The sequence below is a fragment of the Apostichopus japonicus genome, chromosome 3 (genome assembly GCF_037975245.1).
Source record: "Apostichopus japonicus isolate 1M-3 chromosome 3, ASM3797524v1, whole genome shotgun sequence".
NCBI lineage: Eukaryota > Metazoa > Echinodermata > Holothuroidea > Aspidochirotida > Stichopodidae > Apostichopus > Apostichopus japonicus.
The window spans coordinates 6540727-6567030 of NC_092563.1; the positions used below are offsets into that span (position 1 = coordinate 6540727).

General features: G+C 37.7%; 1 protein-coding gene across 1 annotated transcript in view; it reads right to left on the minus strand.

Moving 5' to 3' along the window:
• Window positions 1–422: 422 nt before the first annotated feature.
• The window catches only part of LOC139961519 (b(0,+)-type amino acid transporter 1-like), a 28025-nt gene continuing 2143 nt past the window's right edge, over window positions 423–26304 (minus strand). Inside the window, exons 2-12 of the mRNA XM_071960743.1 lie at window positions 22320–22587; window positions 20987–21244; window positions 20704–20829; window positions 19703–19808; window positions 18927–18971; window positions 14589–14712; window positions 11501–11604; window positions 11053–11149; window positions 10463–10612; window positions 5763–5934; window positions 423–4778 (exon numbers count right to left, since the gene is read on the minus strand). Coding sequence (XP_071816844.1) covers window positions 4714–4778; window positions 5763–5934; window positions 10463–10612; window positions 11053–11149; window positions 11501–11604; window positions 14589–14712; window positions 18927–18971; window positions 19703–19808; window positions 20704–20829; window positions 20987–21244; window positions 22320–22545 — 1473 coding nt within the window. The 5' untranslated portion in view covers window positions 22546–22587 and the 3' untranslated portion in view covers window positions 423–4713. The remainder of the gene's footprint in view (window positions 4779–5762; window positions 5935–10462; window positions 10613–11052; window positions 11150–11500; window positions 11605–14588; window positions 14713–18926; window positions 18972–19702; window positions 19809–20703; window positions 20830–20986; window positions 21245–22319; window positions 22588–26304) is intronic.

A 26304-nucleotide genomic window follows, 5' to 3' on the forward strand; every position in this document is an offset into this window, starting at 1 on the left:
CAGTTTACAAAATTCAGGACCTGCGCCTATTATGTCCGTTTGTTGTTCCCATTTTCCAGGTGAGATCAATCGCTGAATAAGTTTTTTTTTAGTACTTTAGAAAACACCTTAAATTAGTCATTATTTGGTGTAGGAGAGGTTAAAGAGTGTGGGTAGATCGCGGAGGGGGACAAGGGAACGAAACGCTTTGTATCAAGTACTCACAGTTCTGCAAAGTAACAGTGTCTGATTTTATATTTTTCTTCAATATCGCCCTCTAAATTTAAGAAACTTTTTTAAAGGACCGTAACGGTGAACGGTAAACTGGATAGGTTCATCTCGCTCCATACAAGTAAATTTCAAAGTTTCTGCAAGGTACATTCTACTTCGGATTTTCAATTCAATTATTTTAATATCGCCCTTCTCCCATAATTCTCCCAAAGTAGATGTACCGCTATGTTTATTAAAAGAGACAAAAACATCATTGATGTAGAAATTTGAAGAAAAACAAGACAACATTTCTGACTATTTTTTCTTTGCCTGTTTTATAAATAAGGACCCGCAACTTTGTTGACATATTTTCCATTCAGTTATACTACATTATACCGTCAATAAAAGCTACAAAAGAGAAAGAAAATGACAGGCAAACATTTAGACAGAATTCAATCAATGCAGATAGGGTTTCCATCCAAAGTTCTTATAACAAAGGAATTCAAAATCATTTGTTACTATGAGAAATGCTTTTTTTGCTTTGACAAAAGGCAACATCAATAAACAAAGAAAGAAAAGTGCAATTCTATGGAAGGATTGGACAGTGTGTAAATTTTCTTGGCCACATAGAAAGAACAGTATACCCTTAACCATTCAAAATTTGCCCCCATTTATTTCAGTGTTTCCTCTTTATTTGTAAATGAAGAAATATTTAACATAGGTAAACAATAAAAAATAATAATAAATATTCCAAAATTATTTCAGAACCGACAGCTCTAAAGCAGCGATTTGTTTCTGGTTGGCAATTTACCAAACCCACCTTCCAAGTATTACTTACATAAAGACACACCTCACAGATATAGCCGGGGCGTATAAAGCCATCTGAGCTAGCAATAAGTCTGTTTGATCCTGCTCACATTTCAGATTAGTATGAACCACATGTAATAACAAAATTGATAACTTTCAGTTTTTACTTCACTTCATTATTGGAAATGAAAATTTTCATTAGTCAAACTCATGACCTATTGTGTGACATCAATTCTTTATTTTCTTTAATTACTTAAAACCCAACAAAAGAACTGCTTTTAATGAAATATTTAGAAATAAGAAATTTGCTTCCTAATTTCATTAGTTTTGAAATGTCTTACATTTTCAATACGCCAAATTAGCCTGAACTATCAGCAATTTTCATAACAGATGATTCTAGGGCTGGTCTCAATATGGAAAAAAAATCTGCCCCCCCCCCTGCCACTGGCAAAGGACACAAAACCACTCAGTCTATGCCCTAAACACTTTCCAGAGAAAATAATCCTAAGGGCTGCTCTAAATTTTGAAAAACAGTTTGTTTCAAGATAAGTTTGCTGTTACCAAACATAATGCTAAATTGTGCGACAAATGTCAAAATTAAAAAGATGAATCTATTTTGAGCCACTACGTACCCTTACTCAGTGGTAGCACTCAGATACTAGCACCACTGCTCCATCTTAAACATGTCTCCATGTTCGACATACATGGATTACAACCACTGCCTATGAATGGAGGGTTATCTAGAATGAAAACCCTTAAAATAAGTACGCTTAGAAAATAAAAGCAATTGTATTTTTTTCAAAGACAAAAGTTGTGAAAAGCATAATATATACTAGTCCTCCCTCACTCCCTCCCTGTGTCCACCCCTGTCCCTTCACACCCCTCCTCCTTTCACTGTTCCTGAAGTATTTGATGCAGGATGCAGTATTCAAACCTTAATTCAATGGAAATTTCCTGTCATTTATTATTATTATTATTAATATTTGATAGCGTTTACTCACAGTATCTAAAACACTGTAATGGGTGCAGTCACTCACTGGTGTACAGAGTCGATCCAACCTTCTGGATGTGCCATATACTTATGACGGTAATATAATGGTATAACATATAATGTTTTCACATTGATGTAATGACAATCGGAACCTGTACAGAAGGACCAATTTATTAGCATATCTTAATTGATTCGATGACTTGCTGGTAAATAGTACAAGTCTACTTTTACTGGCATGTGCTGCTCCTTATGAACATGATACAAATAGAGGAATGTTAATGCTTTAATTTGTGTGGTCTTAAAACCCTGATTTATGGATTAATGGAAGTTAATATCCAATAACACACTTTGCCACCATTGGAAATACATGTACTCTGTCATGCTATTAATTGATGATAAACTTCAGGATGCTAACAGTCGATATTAATAATCATACACAACATGCCGCAAAAGTGTCCATTAGCTATAGGTTGCAGCCAAAAACCTGCCGTTTGTACTGAACGGCAGGTTTTTTCCAGTTAGTTAGCTGACTAATCAGTCCCACTTCTTTTCGCACCTTAGTTGAGCTGCCTATTTGTCTATTATGCAACTCATCACACAGCTAGTAGCCAAATCACTATCAGGTCAAGGCAAACATGGCAAGGTGTGAACAAATCAACTCTTCCAAACTGACCAGTATATTTGCAGGAGATATAAAGTTTCAGTAAGTTGAGGTCAACCTATGGTTAATAGTCTAATTCTCGTCATGAAGTTCATTAGGTTACTAAGGATCTGTCTGATTTGGCTCTGCAATACAATTTGTTCTTTCGGCGATGTGATTCTTGTCAAAATTTTGCTGAATTACTTTTTAAGAATAGTCACCCAAGAAAGAACCGGTGCAGGAAAACCTAACAACTTGATCCTCTCTCAACCCCAGTCCCCTTACATCGAGACTGCCTCCGTAAGACTACCTTGTGAATTTGTCAACAGTTTGCTGCTAGAGTTGCATCACCACGAATTGAGGTTAGTCATGGATGCAAATTGTATGACTAAGGTCAAAACCCTCACATACAAAAAATTCAGCTTGCTAAATGAGAGGAAAAAAATGCCAGTCACAAAAAAGAGCTAATGAATGCACAAAAAAATGTTTATTTTGATGTTCTAAATTAGTATCAAGTTGAGCAGTTTTTGGTTAGTACTACAGAGGTGAACCTCGTTACGATCAAAGCAGCAACGACTTCAACATAACGACTTGCACTAATAAGTAACATTAATATAGCGAGCAATTGCTAAAGTTCTGAAGTTTTTTCAGGATCTTCTTCAGAGGCTGCATGACAAGTAACAGAAACTACAAGGGACAAAAATACAAGCACAGAATACGGATAGGTTAATGAGCAGGGTGGATACAAAAGAGATTGATGTAAGAGGGGTTAGTGAAAAAATGGCACAATTAACTGTCATCTAACATCATATTATTAAATTTTGTAACGAATACTTGTACAAATATACAGCATCATGGTAGAACATGTCCTAAACCAAGTGTATCCACAAAAGATGTTTCTGAGAAAGTTAAGAAAACAGCAACCACAAACCCTCAAAATTTCCCAACAGCCAATCTATCAAACCTGAAAATATCAACGACAAAAAAGTCAAACCCAGCCTATTTACCCAAGAACATATATAAGAATGTCTTAAGTTGTTACAGAAAAAAAAAACTCAACACCGAACATTCAATGAATGTGCAGCAATGAAATAAATAATGGAATGCCCTGTGTTGGACCACAACGCAACGGATGAATGGAATTACACCAATAGAAGCAACACTACCCTCCCCCTGACCCCCCCAAACCACTTCTCCCATACAACATCTCATACAGCTATGAGACCATGCTCAAAAATTGCAATTCACAGAAACTTGAAGAAAAGTAAAAAAAAAATTAAAACAACCATCTTAACCTTTCCAAAGTGTTTCTCCAAGGTAAAATTTCAAGTTTTCTCCACTGGCTACACATACCAGGAGGAATAAACAGGGCATCGTTAACCTCGCTAAACTGGTATTTGATTTCAACTTTGACATAAGATTTATCGATGCCTCAGAGTGCATCCAAGTAAAGCATACCCATGAATGAATAAAATACTTTAGAAGATGTTAATTCAGTTTTGAAAGCTTTGTTGTGAAACAAGAAGAGAAAACAACCAATGTCAGTGGAGAACAACAAGCCAAAATATGTTACAACTTACACAAGTCAAACTAACAGGCTCTCAAAGGCATGCCAGAAAAGAAATTAAGAAAGAATAAGAAGATCCAGTAAATAGCAGGATATATCTCCAAGTCTAGGGGCTCTTGAAATTAATGAAAATTGTGAAAAGTTTCGTGCACCCACAGGTAAATATTCCAGTCGTCAAGTTGCTCCTCTTGGGATATTACGGTCAGACGATCCCACATTTTACCTGCGTTGACCTCCGACCTCCACCAAAAGCGAGAAGTCTCCCTAGACTTCTGTATGAGATATCCTGAATGACAACTGCAATTGAGATTCCATGCTTTATGAGCTATAAATGCCATCTACATACACAGTCACCTACCCACACACAGACTTAAACATACACACGTCGACTCGCATACACAGATGCCCTGTCTTGGAACCATACCGTCAAAACTCAGTGAAGGGTTCAGGATTATTTCGGATCGGGGTTAGGATCTCCTTTTCAACATTGAAAAATGTCCAAAGAGTGAAATTTTATCTTCACTTGACGGGTTTACTGGAAGGAACGACCTTAGCCAACTTCTGCAGCACTCTTGTAATAGGATCTGAAAAATAGATTAATATAAATATACAAATAATATATCAAACAATTTCAGTTTACATTGATAAATTTAAAAACACTGTTATCATTATGACCAAGTGACACTGCTTGTCAACCGTACTGTTCCAACATGTTAAGCCTGACAAATATAATGATGGTGTAAAAAGCCATTGTATGCCGGCTAACCATTTTGGATTTTTCTCTTTCACAATTGATTTTTAATATTTTGGTCCTTTTTTATATTTAAATTCACAACCTGGCTTAAAAGTTCAAATCAATGTGTCTAAGATGACCTTTTACAAAAACAGGTTACATTCTATACACCATTATTGGTCTTTCCAAAATGACTCATTGAAAGTCAAAGGTTCATCAAGCAAAGCTATTGCTCTTTCATTGTTCAAAAGTTGCTTAAAGGGTGTGAAGACTAGCGCAAAAAGAAACGTCTAATGCCGGTAATCTGACCTAGTTTCGAATGAGGTGTAACAGAAGTGTTAGACACCACCATCGATCCCAGAAAATACGCACACAGCTTGCATCTCAGGTCCAGCTAAAAATAACAAGGTATCACATTTCATTACTGTCTGCATTTTGTAGCGACAAGCAAAAGACTTCACTTGCAAGCAACAAAAAGGGAAATTTTTAAAGATGGCTGCACACTGTTTCGGGCGAGTCTTCAATGCCTTTATAGTTCAAATCAATGTGTCTAAGATGAGCTTCTACCGATACAGGTTACATTCTATACACCATTACTGGTCTTTCCAAAATGAGTCTTTGAAAGTCAAAGGTTCATCAATCAAAGTTATTGGTCTTTCATAGTTTAAAAGTTGCTGAAACCACCTAGTCTCTAAACTGGAACATTTTGCAACGGCAAAGTCTTTCAAAACAAAATTCAGTACGAGACGATCTTTAACTTTTGAAACAAAAAATAAATAAAACAATGAAATAATGAAATAATGAATGTGGAGAAGATTACAAAAAATGAGCTCACCCATAATGAAATTCATTCTTATCTTGTAGTAGATGAACGGAAAGTAGAATAACAGTCCGGCCATTATGAAGAGGAATGCGTAGAGGAACTCAAGGGCCGGATCGTTGATGATGGGAGCGATGACGAGATAGATCGAAAACAGAATGAACAACACTGGGAACACCAGAGGTACCTGATTGGATGAAGAAAATAGTATGTATGTATGTATGTATGTATGTTTGTATTTTAGATCCTACTGCAAGCAGGAACTCGCAAAGAAGCCATCATTGGCTTATCATAGCCGCAAGCTGACCGAAGTCAGTCTCTTAGATTCAAATTTAACGTCCATGATTATGAATTGTCAATTGTCAACAACTCTGTACCTGGATGACATACATTAATCTTGGAGTGACTTGAACTCAGGACCTCGAAATAGTGAAGAAAATTGGAAATGCTTCTAAGGCCAAATGTCGCCCTCGCCAGAAAATGCACGACTTTCCTAGAACTGAAAATAGCACCACAAACAAATATACTTCTTTTTGATAGGCTTTTACGGGTCACATGGTGCAAAATGTTCTGATAGAGTACCTCAGATCTGTTTCTCCCTCTTTAACCCACTTTGGCAAAGAAATTGAAACTTACCAGCTACTCCCATCATTTGCAAGAGGTACATTTCAACACTAGAAGAAGTTATCATACAGCATGATAACCTCTGATCCCTCTTGTGGAGGCCCCACCATTTACAGTGGTGTTCCGTCGAGGTTGACCTAAACGTCCGATTTCAATACGTCCGAAATCGTCCGAAAACGTCTGAAAACGTCTGAAAGTGTCTGAAAGTGTCTGGTTCCGTCCAAGCGTCCGGTTAGAAAAAAAACCGTCATACCCAGTATTCAAAGCCAAAAGCGTCCGAAAACGTCCGATGTAAAGTTTACTAGCCCAATAGTAACAAAAGAGTGGAGTGTTTATCTAGAGCATTTGCGGTCACACGGCCGCGACCATTCCTAAGCGTGATAACAATAGCCTGTAAGGATTACAAGTTCACTGAAAAAACTCTGTGCAGAAATATTTACTCACTATCATTTACTATTTTGAGACTTACAGCTACCAAGGAAATGTTGTTAGTGTCATACGACAATTTAATATCGGTAAATACATACAGCACTTTTTGTTAACAAATATTATTAAAAGCGTGCTAAGTTCAAAGTTCGATTCCCCAGGGAGGTGGTACAGTACCGTCTCGTCCATTTTGACACGAGAGACAGACGAAGCTCTGTGCCTAAATTGAGATTTTAAAGGTTACTAGGAAAAATTATTATTAGGCCAGGAAAAAAGAGGTAACACGGGAACCTTGTTCCCGGGAAATTTTAGTGACTCGCGGGAAATTTTGGAGGAGAGATAAAAAAATCTTCGTCACTCGCGGGAAATTTTGGAGCAGAGATAAAAAAACAACAACAGACAGCACAAACATGGAGAGGGAGGAATAAAGAAAGATGGAAAGGGGAAAATGAAAAGAAATAAGACGTGTCCGACAATAAAACATCATATGTGAACCATTAAATTAGCACATTTAACTCTATTATTACCGATTTACCGTCAGCCACTATATCTGCAGGTCAATATAGGCCTACGTGCACTACGTGACCTAGGCTACACCAAATATCGAACGTTACTTGGGCTCAGCATGTTACGGGACTTCAAAGTTATTCTGAAATTTTCGTTATTTATTTTTCCTTCAAACGAGGATTGTGAAGGTTCCCATGTACAAAATCTTACCCTTATGCATTTCACCTCACTTTGTTATAATAATTATAACGATTTAATAAATTTTGAGCCAAAACCGCAGGGAGTATATCCAGTTTAAATCCATCTTCGCACAGGACTGTATATTATTATAGCGTAGGGTACTGGTACACACTGCTTGCGGTACTTGAGAGTTGATGCTGTAATGAAATGGATTCGTTTATTAATGCGGGGGGTTCTACGATGTCATTTATAGTTATATTTCGCCACTTTTTTCATTTTTAAGATTTTTTGTACGAAAGATTGATATTGTACGTATTGAAAGTTTATTTTCTGGAGTAAACAACAGCCGATTAACGATATTGAATAAATCTGTACTATTCTTATGTATGTAGTTTATAATCCCGTATTTACGTAGCCCCTATGTTACATTCTTATTGTCTGAAGTTCCAAACACGTGGTGACTTGTTGATAGTTAAAAAGTTTTCATTGTGAACTTTTGAACTTGAAGGGGTTGCAGGTGCGCGCACAAAGTATTGACTACCCTGGAAATCTAGGTCATGTCCCGGTTTCTGCTCACAAGCCTGACACCTGTTAATTTGCATTCTATTCTGACCTAACAAGGAGTTGTTAAAACCCTGGCAAACTGCCAAGAAAACGTGCAACACTATATTAACCCGTGTCGCAAGAGAGGAGGGGTGGCCCAAGCAGTCTCCCAGGTACCTTGCTTAGCGCGTGTGAGCTCAACCTTTGCTGCAATGTGCTTTACCCTGGATTCCTGGAAGTAAAAGTATGTGCGCGAGATTTAACGCCCTGTTGTTTGTTTCTCAACATGTTCAAATTTTGCGAATAACATTTCCTCATCATCAAAAAACAGACTTCGATAGCCATTGAAGAAAAAAAAAGGAAGATAGCCGGACGATTGAACTGTGAGAAAAAATACACCGTAGGGGTAAAAAGTTCGTAATATTTGCATATTACTAGTACTTTCAGATGTTTCCGACAATGTTACATTTCGTGGCGCCTTGTGTGTCTGGTAATGGGGTACGTTCGGCGTTATCAATAAAAGCTTAGCAACTTTGAAGGAGCTACGGAGGTGACATGTTACATCATTGAAATTATTTAAAAAAAGGTTCAATACGTGTTACATATTAAACATTTAACATTTTCGGTTGTGTCGGCAGGAGGAGGTAAACAATACACTAACGATGCTGTAGTGTATTTATATTCGTTATTCAGTCTGGGATTCATTGGATTACTTCATGTGTACCGTTGTTTTGAAAATGTTTTGGCCGACGTTTTGAGCCTAGGTAAAACGATATTTTTGTTGAACGGAAGCAACTAAGAACCAGGATAAGATATAGTGGGAATGGTTGATTGTCGCCCAACACCGATGGGCATTATCATCAATATGTCGTTATTTCTCTTATTTCTTGTGACTGTTCCCCACTCCTTCTGCTTGAATTTTTGTTTCAAAAGGTTAGTAAATAGTTGTTGTACATTGCATGCTTTTGTCAAAACATGACGTTACTTCAATATATTTCTTCGCAGTTATTTTGTGTTCAAACTTGTATCACCTTTGACTTTGTTTGTAGCAGAAATACTACCCTGTACTGAAAGTTTATTCCGTCCGGATTATCGGACCGTTTCAGACGTTTTGCGGGCTGATAATAGAACTGCCTCTAAAATCGCTTTTGAATAGAAACATAGTTTAGTCACATTTTTGGTTGTGTCGGCAGGAGGAGGTAAACAATACAGTAACGATGCTGTAGTGTATTTATATTCGTTATTCAGTCTGGGATTTACTGGATTACTTCATGTGTACCGTTGTTTTGAAAATGTTTTGGCCGACGTTTTGAGCCTAGGTAAAACGATATTTTTGTTGAACGGAAGCAACTAAGAACCAGGATAAGATATAGTGGGAATGGTTGATTGTCGCCCAACACCGATGGGCATTATCATCAATATGTCGTTATTTCTCTTATTTCTTGTGACTGTTCCCCACTCCTTCTGCTTGAATTTTTGTTTCAAAAGGTTAGTAAATAGTTGTTGTACATTGCATGCTTTTGTCAAAACATGACGTTACTTCAATATATTTCTTCGCAGTTATTTTGTGTTCAAACTTGTATCACCTTTGACTTTGTTTGTAGCAGAAATACTACCCTGTACTGAAAGTTTATTCCGTCCGGATTATCGGACGGTTTCAGACGTTTTGCGGGCTGATAATAGAACTGCCTCTAAAATCGCTTTTGAATAGAAACATAGTTTAGCTTTAAGCGTCCGGATTATCGGACACATGACGCTTTTCTGAAATGAAAGGGTTCTTGCCTCTGTAATCCTTACTGTTTTGTTACTTTGAGTCGGGCTAAAAACGTCCGGATTATCGGACAGAATCGGACATATCACCATTGTAACTTCTATTGTAACAAACTGAGAAGATCGATTTAATCTGGTGTGAAAAAGTAGGCAGTAAACCGCATGTTCCGTCCGGATTAAAAGTGAATATTGTTGGAGTAAAATGTACAAAAGCGTCCAACCGTCCGGAGGTGTCAGAAAACGTCCTAAAGTGTCCTAAAGTGTCTGGAAACGTCTGAAAACGTCGCGTTCGGACGGTCGTGTCAACCTCGACGGAACACCACTGTACTCAAAGATAACCTTGTCTGTTAAAAATTTGCAATGCCAATTGAGGTAAAAGCTTGTGCACATATAAACATTGGTGTAGGAGCCCAATTTGATTTGGGGGAGCTGTTACAATAATCATGTCGTTACAAATAATAATGATCATAATAATATACGTTTAACCATAGAAAAAACACATTGCAATTTATTTTCTTTCAGTAGGTGCCCGAAAAATTCTCAGGATGTTGTCCGAATTTTCACAAAAGTGTTTGGTTGGGGGGGGGCTGCAGCCCCCAGCCCCCTGCCTCCTATGCCTATGCATATAAATACAAGTACATGAACAGAAACGTCTTTAAACGAACCTTGAACGGTCTTTTGTACTCTGGATGAGTGTGTCGTAGGACTAAGAGAGATACCACGGTCAATCCGTAGAAGGCCCAAGTAGCAAAGCCGTAGTAATTGATAAGAGTATTGAAATCTCCGGGAATGAGCAGCAGCAGGGCTATGGTGGTCTGAATTAGAGAGAAAATTTACAAAACATAATGACAAGCAAAATCGTATCAGTCGGTTTATCACTGCAAATCTTTTAATACTCAAATAGCCAAAATAATGGTCACCTGACAGCTCAGGAGTTTTATGAGGAGCAGTTGGAACTTCTGCAAATCAGACTAATTCATACAAGCTTGCCTATGATGTTAAATTTGCTGTGAAGGTACGTGTTGCAGACCTACAGACTACAAAAAAAGTAAACATGTATGCTCTTGAAACAAAACAGACCAGTTTTTATGGCAAATTAGAGTTACTATGTGACTGCAGGGCCGTCCAAGTTCAATTTCAATGCTTCATCCTGGATTTACAGGACAAGCAGTTGCATTTACCTTTCAAACAACTGTTTACAAGACCTTTTCTCAATTTCTATGCATCATACAAATGAAACGGCTGTTTAACATACCGATAGTAAAAGAGCGTAGAATGGAGTGAGGTTGGAAATCTGGATAAACGACAAGATCTGCGGTAAATGACCGGTCCTGGCTGCTGCATATGGTAACCTGAATATGCAGAAACAATGCAAATTTATGCAAATCTGAATCAAACCACATCTGCCAAAATATGTCCATAGCAAGCAAATTGCTTCCCAAAGAAAATGACAAACAACATATCTACTGATTGCAAATTTGTGTCCTATATGTGTACTCTTTCAGTTAAAGGTCATAGAATGAAGGAGAAAATAAAACTATAAATCATTCCAATAAAATGGACAAAGTTGGACATTATTTGCTTAAATCACTGCTCTTGCCAAATTTCTGTTTGTTGAACCTACCACTCATCGCAAGTCTGGTGCAAACACAAGCACAAACCCCAAACAAATCAGTCTGAGTGAATAAAACATCACTTCTCACCTTCCAGAGGCAAACATATGACCATTAGCAGCCCCAAACGTTGAACAAACGACGGCCAACGTCATAATCCAGGCAAAATTTCCGAGAGTTGCTTTCGCAAAGGTCTGCGAAGAGACAAATGGAGAACCGTATTGTGCATATCATGATCTGAAACGATCAAGTCAAAAGATGAATGTTTCTTCTTCTGGTTGATCGGATCCAACTGCAGTATCGTAGTATAGTGTTTGCTGATGGAGCTTACTTCTATATCATCACCTGAAATTGCTTAAAGGTCCAAAGCAACTCCAAAACATAAAAATACTCGGTAAGTTTGGCTTAAATTTCAACAACTTAAAAATAGACTGCTCACAAGAATTGCTTGCACAAAGATGTTGTACATATTGGAACACTCGACTGGAAAACATGTCACATATAGTCAGATACGGCCGGAGCAATTGAGGGCATCCACACAAAGGTTAGCTATATGCCTCCACCCCATCCCCAACCTTCCCTGCATTAAATATAATCAATGGAAAAGTAGTTTGTGAGGGGTAAATTCCCTACTACCTGGCCACCCTATCTCTCCACACCCCTACTGGCCCTCATACAATGATTCCATTTATACAGCTGATACAAATCAACTGATGTTTCGTTTAAAAGCAACCCCAGTTATTTTCGATGTGGAAACACATCTGGCTATAAAACTCCACAAATATGACATATTGTTTCAGATCGTTTAGTCAATATGGATGCATTTTAGTAAAATTATAAAAGTTCTCTGCATGAGTTTCAAGTAACGTATCATATTAAAGAGACCGGCAATCAATGACAATGTGTGCCAGGTACGAGATCTGTTTACACAAATCAAGAAAATCTCGAGGGTTCTATCTTTAAACATGTAATAATAACTATCAAATATGTATACATATATCATGCAATAAATCTCTTAACTTTACGGTGCCATTGTTATACATGTACATTCTTGAACGCCATATCACAGACGATGATTTTGAAGTAAAATAATTACAGGTATATGCAGGTCATGGTCCAAGGGAATAAACACTTTAGCAGATAGAACTTAGATGTATTTTTCATATTTCTTCAAAAGGTCCATTTTGCCACTTGTTTGTAATACTAGATTCTAAAAAGTTGAATGTTATTTAGAGAAATGATAGGGCAGATGAAAAATTGATACATCAAAGAAGACAATGTAAACAAAGAAAATTGGTAAAGACATAAACAATTTGTAGACCAATGACCATTTTTTCTGTTTTTTTTTATTTTTGTCATCACAACAAAATTTGTGGGACACAAATATTCTTGGATTAAAACAGGTAATAACTATGTAACAATTAGCTGCCAAATTGGGGGTATAACCAGATACCAGATCTCATGGTTAGACTGAGTGGTAGCCAATGTTGTGTACTTGCCTAGCCTGGTCAAAGTAGTTATTATTTATACAACATACATCCTTTAACTTCTAATTATAAATTTTGGATCAAACATTGCAGTTCTAAATCTTTGTAAGATTTCATGCAATTACTCTGGACAGATGATTTCCACTCATCCATGTGACTTCACATATTAAAATTCATTGGGCAACTATACTAGAATAATGGCAATTTTATTAGGTTCTTAGGCCCTTTTTTTTGGCTTTGTCATGCAAAGCCTAACTTTCCACAGTGGGACTATATATTTAAAGTTCATACTCATTCATCATTATTGTTCATTGTTGGTGGTGCAGATGTATGTAATACTCCACTCCTTCCTTCCCCTACCACTCCCTCTCAACATCCCAACCCCCCTCCCTCCCCACTAATGCCACCCCAACCCCCCTTCCCTCCCCCTAATGCCACCCAACCCCCTCCCTCCCCCTAATGCCACCCCAACCCCCTCCCTCCCCCTATTGCCACCCCAACCCCTCCCTCCCCCTAATGCCACCCCAACCCCCCTCCCTCCCCTTAATGCCACCCCAACCCCCCTCCCTGCCCCCTAATGCCACCCCAACACCCCCCTCCCCCTAATGCCAACCCAACCCCCCTCCCTCCCCCTTAATGCCACCCCATTGCCCAGCTTGCTGGACAATTCCACATAGAGCTAGCTCTCTTTAATTAAAAGGCCGATCTTCCAGTTGTTATCAAAATGTAAACCCAAGGCTATAAATAGAGAATAAAAATATTTGTTTTCAAACTAAGAACCTCACAACTCAAGTCTTCTAATCTTGTTTACACTGATGATTCTAATCTTCACTTCTAAACAAAAGTCAATTCAAACTGTGCAGATAAAACTATAAGAGAATAAAGACACCTGGGCTTTTGAGTGAAAATATATTTACCATCGCTGCATGGGTGCCGACCTTTTAATAATTGTTTGCAAAACGTTCTGGAGACAAGTAAAGCGTAACTCACTATGAGGATTGTCAGCAAATATCTTTTCAAACATACATATTGTTTGAGCTTGAATCAACCATTCCACTCCATATATAAGATTAAAAGTTTGCTTCATATAAATGTGAGAATAATGCTTGTTCCAGATTACCTAATGTCTTGTGAAGATGATGTATGATGACTTGATAAACAGATCCGCTGAAGTGACTTGTTTGTCATATGCTTGACCTTCTTTTATTTTTTGAGTGGTGTTTTCATGTTCAAGACGGTGAACTATTGGGGGGGGAGGGGAGGGGGGAGTCGATAAACGAATCGCTGAAGTGACTTGCTTGTCAAATGCTTGAACTTCTTTTTGGTGGTTTCATGTTCAAGAGGGTGAAATAAAACTACCGGGGGAGTACAAATATGGAGGTTGGAAGTTGATTTATGTCAATTACACTTTAGTACACTTTATAATGAAACCAGAAAGATTTGTCAGTGAGAACTGGTACAGAAACCTAGTTGGAATGAAGTAACATGCTACACTTTCATTGACAAAATTTAGTTTGCAATGGAGCAATTAATCCAAAAGATTTGGATATAGTACTTAACCAAGATTTTAATGTTATAGTCAATATGAAATGAATTTATGTTACAAGTTTGGTTTCCTATAATAATTAAAGGGGAATATGTTAATTCTTCACAGCCAATTCCAGGTATTCATGTATCCATTACCTTCTTACCTCAGCAACAGCAGGTGATGCAAGCATGTCAGCTGGTGAAAGAACTGTAAAGTACGCAATGTTGACCAGTAAATAGCAGGTTGCTACCAGAGGCATGGCTACCACTATGGCCACTGGGAGGTTTCTGTAAGAAAGTCGAGGCATATCAGAGGATGATAAATCTTCGCTTAGTTACCATTCAGCATATCAAGGGCAACCACAAATATGTGCCTCATCTTGCCTTTCCTCGAGTATATATTTTTCTCTTCAAACTTTGCTCAGTTGAAGGTACTATCATTACCTATTATCATATATATCCCAGAGTCCAAGCAGTGGCAGAGCGTCCATACAGTCGGGGGGGGGGGGAATGCCCCCTCCCCTGATGGACTCAAATGGGCTGCTGGCGCCCTTTTCAGCTTTTTACCACTTTTTACTTATTCAGGATTTTTGACTTTTCATTGTGCTCTCATCTACCTATTGACATTTGTCACATTTTGTTGGTGTAATTTTTTGACAAAATCTATTTATCTATTTATTTATCAAAGGCTATTTATTCTTCGTTTATCTGCAAATTAGCAAGGCCCAGAAAGGGTCATTTCCGGCGATCTAGGGAGTATCTTTACTCAAAAAATTTCTTTACGCTCCACACCAACCTGTGGTGGCGCTCTGCTTAGATAGTGTCGAAAGCGCCCCTACAGACCATTCTCGCCCCCCCTGACCAATACCCCTAGCTCCGCCACTGAGTCCAAGATCCCATTTCAGAACGACAACTTAATACTAGTCAGTGGTGCCCTTCAACGTAAGTGAACAAAACAAGTTTCAGTGACGACGTACATCAGAACTTCTGCTCTCATTCCTGATCGTTTGAATCGATAAAAACATTTCCAATGCAACTCCATTCACTCTTTCAATAACGCGAGTTCTCAGAAAGAGGGCAGCATAGACCAAAAAGCTGGATATGTTAATATATAAGCAAGATTTTAATGTTATAGTAAATTTATAAAAATGAATTTATGCTACAAGTTTGGATTCCTTTAATAATTAAGAGGAGTGTGATTCTTCACTTTTAAGCCTATAACAGAAGGAATGTAGTATTCTGATGGATGCATGCATTTAGTCATACCTGGTATTGGCATTAGTACTTCACACTACCAGTTTGCACTCTTCATATTGGCCCAGCTGGTGTTCAGGCAGCAATTTGTAGACTTCACACTGATTTATTCAAGTTTATTATAACATACACCTTAGGGTGGTTTGCTACCATGGACCCCATCTAACTCCTTCACTTTCACAATCTTGCGTTCCCAATGAGATCAAAAATATGTATAAGCACTATCTTATGTCTAGACACCTCTCCCACAGGAGGTTTCATACATACTAAACATGCAAATGTATGTATTTTTGTATTTTATATCCTCCTGCAAGCAGGAACTCGCGAAGAAGCCATCATTGGCTTATCAAAGCCTCAAACTGACCTAAGTCAGTCTCTTACATTCATATTTAACGTCAATGATTATGAATGGTCAATTGTCAACAACTCTGTAACTGGACGACAAACATTAACGTTGAAGTGACTCAAACAAATAGCACAATAGGTCAGAAAAAACCTGGAGTAAAACTATTCATGCTTTGTAACAATTTTGATTAGAATATGGTTGGTCAACTCTCATCACAGGCTTACATCCCTGTTTACTCACCGTGGTGATTGCAAACATTTCAAATGTCGTGTACAGACGTCAACATGACGATTCTAAACTATGTAGGCCTATAGCATTTCTTCCCTACATATTTTGTGTAGGCCTACTGTTGCTACAGCACACAACAGTCTTATCGAACATTAACACATCAATTTGTGATGTTATCGTAGTTATATACAATACTGACTTACACCAGAACCATGCATTCTTGCTTGAATTGATAAGGAACCATTGTTTAAGTGATGGCAAATAATATACCCCCAATTGTATCTACATTAAGGAGCTTATCTTGTCATTGGAACCACTATCTATAATGTATATCTGGATGATATCTGATGAGTAGGTACTGTTGTTGGTTTATGTTTCTCATATCGCCAGTGTCAAGGTACTCTCCTCCAAGCTATCTTTATGTAAGCATATCGGTATGAGTAACTGGGTTGTTGTCAACGACTTGACAAATGACAAATAAAGTGTTTTGTTTTAAATTTCAAGTTAACTGACAATGGGGTATAATTCAATATGATATGCGTCTTATCCATTACGATCTTTTTGCCTAATGGCAAATACCACCAAAGTCCCCTGTTCTTGGCCAAAAACCGGGGAAATTGAATATCTACCCGAGTTGGTAATGCTAGCCATACTGAGTTCTCCTCTGCACAAATTCATGATTAAACAGTGTATTATTTCAGTAGTGAAAGCCAAACTTGTCCTCACACACAGGAAAGTAGTGCTGGCCATTAGCTAGAGCATTTTTGTGTTTACAATCATACAGGTGACTGGTCAAATAATTAGGTGCACTCAAGGATGAATCCTAATGGCAGTATTTGGGTTAGTAAGTAACAAATTATTAATGCTTGAGTGAATTTGAGGACTTTTTCTATAGGCAGGCGTGACCTCATGTCATTACAATAGGCTAATCATCTATTATACCAATTGATCTCTTACGCACTATTACAACTTTGCAAACAGCATGCCACTGTTTTGTGCAATCACTACCTGCAGTTGGAAATGTCCATAGTAACAATACTTAAACCTCTCTGGCTATAAGACCAAGGCCAGCGTCAACTGTAAAAAATTAAAGGTAGTCAGTATAGGCCCCAAATTATAGCACGCCATAATTGCTAAAAGTTTTCAAAAAGTACTTTCCTGGAGGTCTTTACTCTCCAAATTGTTCTCAGACATTGTTAAGGAACACACCAGATGACTGAATGTCCCCAGTGAGGAAAATTTCCTCGAAGGTTGTAATAAGAACAGTTGAAGAATTTTGACCAAGGTGACTATATTTGAATATCTAGCATACTTGGGGCCAATACAGCATACCTTTAATTCGGGAATGCTGGAAAGACTATCCTTGGCTAACTCTCACGTAAACTTGAAATTTAACGACCATTGCTATTGGCCACAAAGTTAGCACGTTAAAATTGCTCAATGTTTCTTACAAGTAATTACATCAAGAGCTTATTAACCTTAGACATTGCTGTGTGTTCAAAACTGCTAACTACTGGCCTCAGTGAGAGAGAAATGCTTTAGAGGTGGGTAATCAATTGGTTGGTAAAGTTTTGGTTCAGGAGACCATATATTTAAATTTCTAGCATATGTTTACAGCGATAATAATGGCCTTTATAAAGGGTAATGTGACCTCTATCTTTATCAGGCATTTATTAAACAGAAGGATATGCTGAGATCCCATATGACAATTTTACTTTCAAACTACATAGAATATCGATGCTTACAATTCCTCAATAAACAAACATCTTCATCACAAACAATGTCGGCAACCTATCTGTCATCCCAAACTACAAATATTTGTGATATATCATTTCAAAATAAACAATGGCTGTTCTTTTTGGTTTTACAACCCACATAATTAGTTCACTAAATGAATTCCATCATATGTACTTTTGGGCTACATATTTTGTGTACATTTCATTCCTCCAGGATGAGGGTGTTGAGGAGTGTTAGCTCAGTGGTTAACGCCGGTGCCTTTCAATCATTAGGTCCCGAGTTCGAGTCACTCAAAGATTAACGTATGTCGTCCAGTTACAGAGTTGTTGACAATTGACAATTCATAATCATGCACGTTAAATATGAATCTAAGAGACGGACTTCGGTCAGCTGGCTGCTTTGATAAGCCAATGATGGCTTCTTCGCGAGTTCCTGCTTGCAGGAGGATCTATAATACATACATACATACACCTACACGTTCACACATATGCACATATGAGAACTGGACCATCCCCTGACAATATGACTGATCTGTCAGACAGCTGGATAACTGGACCTTGGATATTTGCAGAAATCACATGACAGTTGCCATGGAGATGAACTTCAAATTCTGTTTTGTAATGGGTAAGTGTGGCATATAAAATCTGCATCTAATGTTAGCAATTTATTGAGTGAAACCTTTCCTTGAGGTTATGGAGAATATACTGCAAATAATTATTTTATTCTATAAATAATTATTAATTCTTATTTTTGGATTTTGGAACATTTAACACAAAACAAAAGTTTTCATTTATTGGATATCACTCAACTATATACTGATGTAAATGCAGGTTAAAGTCTGTTTGCCAGTTTTCATATCTGAGATATGACTGCCTACATCTACAGAATTCTAATTCACCCTTACAGTTGAACACTATACTAACAAAAGATACCTTACCTGCTTGGATTTTTCAACTCTTCTGTAATAAAATTAAGTTGGTTCCTAGGAAGAAAGTAAAATAAAATCAAACTATCAAACTAACTATGTACTTGTATCTACAGGAATGGGGGGGGGGTGCACCCGCGTGACATAAGCAGAAACAGAGCAGGAGGAGGTGGTCCTGGTGGGGATGGGAAAGGGTGAAAATTAACTGAAATTTGTAAACAAATGAATTTTATATCCAATGTACATTCCACACATTATTTTCCACAAGTGTCAAACATTTGTGGAATGTCCCAACAAGCATCCCTTTAATGGCAAAACAAACATACTGCTTCAAGAAAAAAGATGGCTGGGTGGAGACGAATCTACATCCTGTTTGAGAACTTCCTATGAACCAATGCCTGTTTTCCAATTTGTGCTCACATTTCAGATACAGCAGGTCACTGGGTTTTGTAATAGCTGCTGCATGGCTGTTTCGTGTAGAATAATGTGAAGCATGCGATGTTTACTATAACAACAGACAGACATGATCAAATTTCCTCTTTTCAAACAGGATATATCTTTGGCAAATTTGTAGCAAATATTCTGTGACAATTGACTAGAATTACAATCTAAAGTCAACAAGATGCAAGTGAAGGATATAAATTAAACATTTGAATGGTTGGTATTCTGTAAGTGCGTGAGCGATCCAGGCTAGATCTTAATCTGGTGCAGCAGTGACTCAATTGTAGTCTATTAATGACTTTGATCAACATATCTGTGATATCTAGGAGTCCATGGTGGGGACTTACCAGCTATCGTAGGCCCAGTGTCCCTGGTAAATGGCGATGCTATAGCTGAAGAATCGAGAGGAAGTGCCCTCAAATGCCGTTGACGTTGACAAATGTTCAGTATTCCCTGCAGAGAAAAAACGAAGAGAAAAGAAATATCTTAGTCCCAGGGATGGTGTCAGGGGGGGAAGGAAGCTTCCAAAAAGTGGGGGGCACAACATCAGATGGGGCACTTTCTCATTCCACAACCACCATTCGTTAAGCTATAAACCGATACACACCTGCCATGTCACTTAAATATATATCATGTGTTAGTATGCTATCAATACTATTATGGTGTACGTGAATAATTAAAATCAAAATATTAAAATTAACAAAGGCTTAAGATATCCAAAAGACAGTTCTTCACCAAAGGGGCACATTTTATTTGCCAGTAGGGCACATTTGCTATTTTGGAAAAAAGTGGGGGGGCACGTGCCCCCAGTCCCCCCCCCGGCTCCTACCCCCTGAATGGTGCTATTTGGAGAGTGGGTTGATTAATATCAATAGTCATAAGCGAAAGGTACTTATATGCCATTGGTAGACCACATGCTTACACTTATAAGGAGGGAAACGATCTGTCGGACAGATATATCGAAAACTGCATTTTTCATATCTACCCATAATACTAGTAGATTTGTTTGATTGAATTGTGACTTATTTTAAATTTGCCAGAAGAATTCTTCATTGCTCCTTTAACTTATTTATTTCATTTATCTTTCAAAAGAGTCAACCACTGAATTTTCCCCTAAAGATCATAATCTGGCAAGACATCTCAAGTCAAACCTCCTATTTTTGGGGGGAGGGTTGGGGGAGGGGTGGGGGAATTATAAAGTGGAAAATGTGTGAGTAAGTGTAACGTGACATCCTTTTCATTGTACACGTAGATCCAAACGTCCATTAAAGTACTTCCAAACAAAGTATTAGTCTACATTAAAATGGATTTTAACAGTTTGTAAACAACTGTTTACCATCTCACGTACCTTGTATCATTTTTACCATTCCAATAATGACAATGACTATCATTGCTAGTAGCTTGGTGGCGGTGAAGACTATCTGTACCCTCGTGGCTAACTTGACGCTGAGGCAATTAATCGCCAGAAGCAGCACTGGGAAGGAAAATGAAAGCAAACGTAAATTCACGCCTGCACGAAAAAAAACACTGAAAATTACCGACAGAGTTGACTTAAATTTTTCATTCCCTTCAATATGTAGACAAAAGGAAAGACAGAAAGGATGAAAAAGAATGAAAGGAAAAAGACTCACGCAGCACAATTCCGGCAAAGAGTTTCTGGATCCACGCCAGGTCTGTGCTGCCCTCTTCGCATTCTCGGATACCCATCGCGGCGGCCAAGTAGATGCCACAGACCAATGAGATGATGGATAATATGCAGGGCTTGATGATCATCGTAAATGTCCAGGCGAAGAGGTAAGCCGGAAGATCACCGAAGACGTGTAGAAGGTAGGCGTGCTCTCCCCCGGAGGAGGGCAACATCGCTCCAAGTTCAGCGTACGACAGAGCACCTGAGGGGATATGAACAGGTCGGTGTACTGTAAAAATATGTCTCTCGTGCAGTGAGGAACAAAGTTCAACGTAAGATACATCACAAGTAGGGGAAATGGACAGGTTGGTGTACTGTAAAAATACATCTCTCGTGCAGTGATGAACAAAGTCCAATGTAACATACATCACCCGTAGGGGATATGAACAGGTCGGTGTACTCTAAAAATACATCTCTCGTGCAGTGATGAACAAAGTCCAATGTAACATACATCACCCGTAGGGGATATGAACAGGTCGGTGTATTGTAAAGATACGTCCCTCGTGCAGTGAGGAATAAAGTCCAACGTTAGATACATCACAGGTAGGCGAAATGGACAGGTCGGTGTACTGTAAAAATACGCCTCTCGTGCAGTGAAAAACAAAGTACAACGTAAGATACATCATGTTAGGGGATATGAACAGGTCGGTGTACTGTAAAAATATGTCTCTTGTGCAGTGAAGAACAAAGTTCAATGTTAGATACATCACAGGTGTACTGTAAAAATACGTCTCTCGTGCAGTGAAGAAGATACATCACGTTTAGGAGATATGAATAGGTCGGTGTACTGTAAATCACGTCTCTCGTGCAGTGAAGAACAAAGTATAACGTAAGATACTTCACCAGTAGGAGATATGACCGGTCAGGCCAGTGTGAAGAACTGCCTTGTCTTCGATGCAATTAATTTTGTTTTTTAATTGGTTATCCCTACACAGTACTCATCTTGCCTGAATTCAAAGTACTTTAAATATATCGAGTATTTAAGCAGGAGTATTTGCCATCATTATTCGAGCACCACTGGAGTACAAAGTACTTTACAATTACACTATCACCCTACCATGTATCCTTACATGATTGGTGCCAAGAATTCCACAGCATGACAAATGCAATCAGTATATGAATGTATATTCCACATAATTAACATTAAATATTTCCAAACCTATTTCTATCCATACAGTTCAGAAGAATATCGGTAAATTATTTCTGGTCATTTTACGGACATTGTAGTAAGGCATAGACGATATGTACCATTGATAGCTGAGCGGTTTGATACTCACCACACAGAGCGATGAACGCACAGACTACCCAGATGATGAGGCTCATGCCGACGCTGCCCGTCTCGCGGAGCGTCCCCTGCGGCGAGATGAAAATCCCCGACCCGACCTGTGACCCCACGATCAGCGCGATACCTCCTATGAGTCCCACACCCCGTTTCATGGCGATGGTGCTTCCTGCAGAGCTCACATCCGAGGATATCGAGTGGGTGGTCTTCCGCTTGCCCATCTTGAAGGTGTCTCTTGAAAATTAAGCCTCTATGGAAAGTGTCTGCAATATATAAAAAAAATTCAAAATAAATTGGATCATTAAAGAATTTTGGGTTCATTTGATGGATAATGCAATAAATGATGCTTATTATCACAGCAACAAAAAAATAATGGCTTAGAAAAACTTGTACAAGATCCAATATCTAGGATAATAATAATATTAATAATAAATGAGACTTATATAGTGCCAAATCAGTAGACAAAAGTCACTGCTCAAGGCACTTTACAAAGAAAGTAAATTAATTTACAAAAGAACAAGTGAAAAAATGGGTCTAAGTAGTAGCTAGTGGGTCTGCAATCACTCACTCTTCCTGCAAGCTTGTTGATAACCTCAAATGGATTTGTCTGCAATATCAATACACAATTTTGAAAATTCTACGTAGTTTTTGCAACACAAAGAAAGATGAAATGGCTGAAGGTTGTCGCCCGGTAGTGATGCCTGTAACTATGAGAATGCATGGACACAAAAAATGTTGTATTCCCTAAGTTTTAATGTACAGTGAAAAGTGTATACAAAGTCTACCCTTCCCCATGGTTGATGCAGAAGATATTCTAAGGATGTCATGTTTATTGCTTTTTCTAAAGTTCCCTTAAATTTTCTATTCACCTATTTTGATTTATGTTTATAACTATAATTGCTAAGGAATGTTTATCTTTAAACAGGAAGCAGGATTTGTAACATCTTTGGCCTGTTGATGTCAATTGAGCAAGAAATGTGACATATGCATAACATCTCAGATCTTGAAAACTCATACTTTGGCATTTAAGTTCAAATAAGGTCTACTAAACATATGGATAAATAGTCTTCTCTTTTTCCTTTTTGTGCTATTTCATAACTCATGGAACAAATCCAACATTTGGGTAAATAACTACAATAACAATCAATTTTGCTATTGCCGTGTTTAAAAAAAAACTACCTACAGTAGTATCTATCAGACATGTTGACATGAAAAATTATAATTCTTTAATGTGAATGAAATGAATTGATGTGTGTACATTTCATGTGAATTATAGTGACTGCACACTTTACAATTGCACTGAGACATGTACATACCAAATAAAAACCAACAAGAATGCTTCAAATGCCGATGGTAGCCAAGTGTTACGTAAACTTACCTTAGCTGTAAAACTACTCACAAGTCAGACTACCTTGACTGTAGACTATCTTTAATTTTTTCTGATTTTTAAATCCTGCAATTCCAGTGCCTTTCAAATCGCAACCCCTAGCACTTTGCCGTTATCAACAAATGTGTGTCGAAAGCACGTGTGTCTGTGTTTCTTAAATAGACGAGTTTGTACCGTATTGCAGTTATATTTTTCTGCGTGGTGATCAAAGTTCATGGGTATGATGAAATTTTTGATAAATTGAACTTTAATAGCAAACTGTGCAAACAAGACCGGAAAAGAGTAATGCAAACAGAAACAGAGTTAAGAACAGCCAGTCAAAATACTGACGTTTGTTTATTACAATTTTTGACCAGTCAGAGCAGTTTATCAATTGTATCAGCAGGCGTGTAGCCAAGGGGGAGGGGGCGAAGGGGGCGTCCACCCCCCTTGAGCATTTTTTTTGTATTTTTGTTAGGATATCACTAGTAATTTCAAAATAGAAAATGCAATAGATGCAACTTACAAGGCCTGGGAAGTGCCATTTCCAGCGACCTGGGAGGCATTTTCGGCCAAAATTTTCTGGTACACTTCGCGCCAACCCATGGTGGCGCTACGAAGTCACATCTACCGTGGAATCATGCAGTATAACGGATACCACCCATGACAGAATGGACTGTTCTCAACTTTGGTCTGATTACCAGTGCAACATTTGTAAAAGATGTCCCTAACCACTAGTGATGTACTTCTTGATACAGTAACATACCTGTACTGTACCTCAAGGTTAACGATATTTTGCCCCAAACGCATGCTAAAAATTAAGTCGAGAAATGCAGGTCTCACCTATGGCTCAAATTATTTTTAACTAGCATTTTACTGCCACTGTGAAAATTAGTTCTTCTAACAATAAATTGTCTTAAAAAGTACTTTTTGGAAAAGGTCCACCAAGTTGAGGCATTGCTGAAATTATGGTGCCAATTCTGACCATCAAACACAGAAACTGAGGTTGACCTTGACTAGGTAAATAATGTGCACAGTAAATAAATAAATGACTGGACATACCAGAAGAACTCTTTGGTCAAACTAAATGGTCCCTAAATGTAAACAAGTCATTCAAGTTTGAAAACTAATAAAATAATTGTAATAAGTGGATGAAAATGTTTAGCTTCAATATTATTAATTTAATATACACTGCAGATGATTTTTTGAAATCATATATCTTCACCCTTTGATATTTGAAAGAATATGGCATATATGCAGTGATTGATCTCTTCACATTGTTTTCTTTTAATTTCCTAAAGCACTGTACAAAACATATCATGGTTATGTTTTAAGTTGACCTATGGTAGGAGAGGTATCCTCTCTAAAGCTTGCAAGTAATTTTATTACCAGAATATCTTTCAATCATTAACCCTTGTGCAGACAGAGGAGCTAAATTGCAATGCATATTAAATCTTTGTGAAGTCATAACTCATGAGGCAAACTATCTGGTTTAGTTGTAGTATTAATGATAAATATGCTTCCAAATATTAAAATGAAATTAATTCTTTAGATCTTTCATAAAAGAGAAGATATAAAAAGGTAAAAAGTGGAAAGTCATCGAGTCCTCATTCAATATTGGTTTTATTTTTCTGCGTGGTGATCAAAGTTCATCGGTATGATGAAATTTTGATAAACTGAACATATGCAAGCAAAACCGGAAAGACGTTATACAAACAAAAACCGAGCAAAATCAATTTTGAGTTGACCTATGCGTGGGAGAAATATCCTTTCTATAAAGATTGCGAGTAATTTTACTACAAGAATATCTTTCAATGATTAATTCTTGTGCTGACAGAGGAACTAAAATGCAAGAGATATTGAATATTTGTAAGTCATAACTCATAAGGCAACTAAAGCTGGTTAGCAATAGCTTTAACGATAATTATGCTTTTCAAATATTGAACCAAAAATTATTTCTTAGCGACTAACTTATTCGGGTCCTCCATAACAGAAATAGGTACAAACAAATTTATCTTCTAACATGTGCTTTCATTACTGAAGTTGATAATACCTACATATTTATATTTGTGTATTGATCATCGGCAAATAATAATTTAAGGTGACCAGATGAACACTCCCTTGCATTTTATTTAGGTTTGTTAATACTAAAACCGATTGGGCGGTGGCAATTTTCGAAGAACACTTTCAGTCTTTACTTTTGGAGGGAAAATATTGGTGTGGAGGTTTTGGGGATGCGGAAGAGGCACGGAAATAAATTGCTGTAAAAATCATTCATTCGTTTAATTTCTATCTATTTTATACAAACACTATATGTACATTCATACATTAAATACATACAGGACACTAGTAAAACATGAAATCTTTTCATATTTGAGGGTTTCTGGGAAATCAGATTTAGTGAGGTATTGACAGTAGGAGTAGACCAAGGAGTATGGGGAAGGATCGAATATTCCCACGGCTACACTATTATGAAGTGGTTAGATAAAATGGACAATTAAGTGAAGGCAAGATGACGAGATTAAACTTCCATGGACATGCACAAATTTATAATCACTCAGCTCAAAGTATGCCAAACCCTCAAAAATTGGTCACTTGGTCCAAACTGATCACT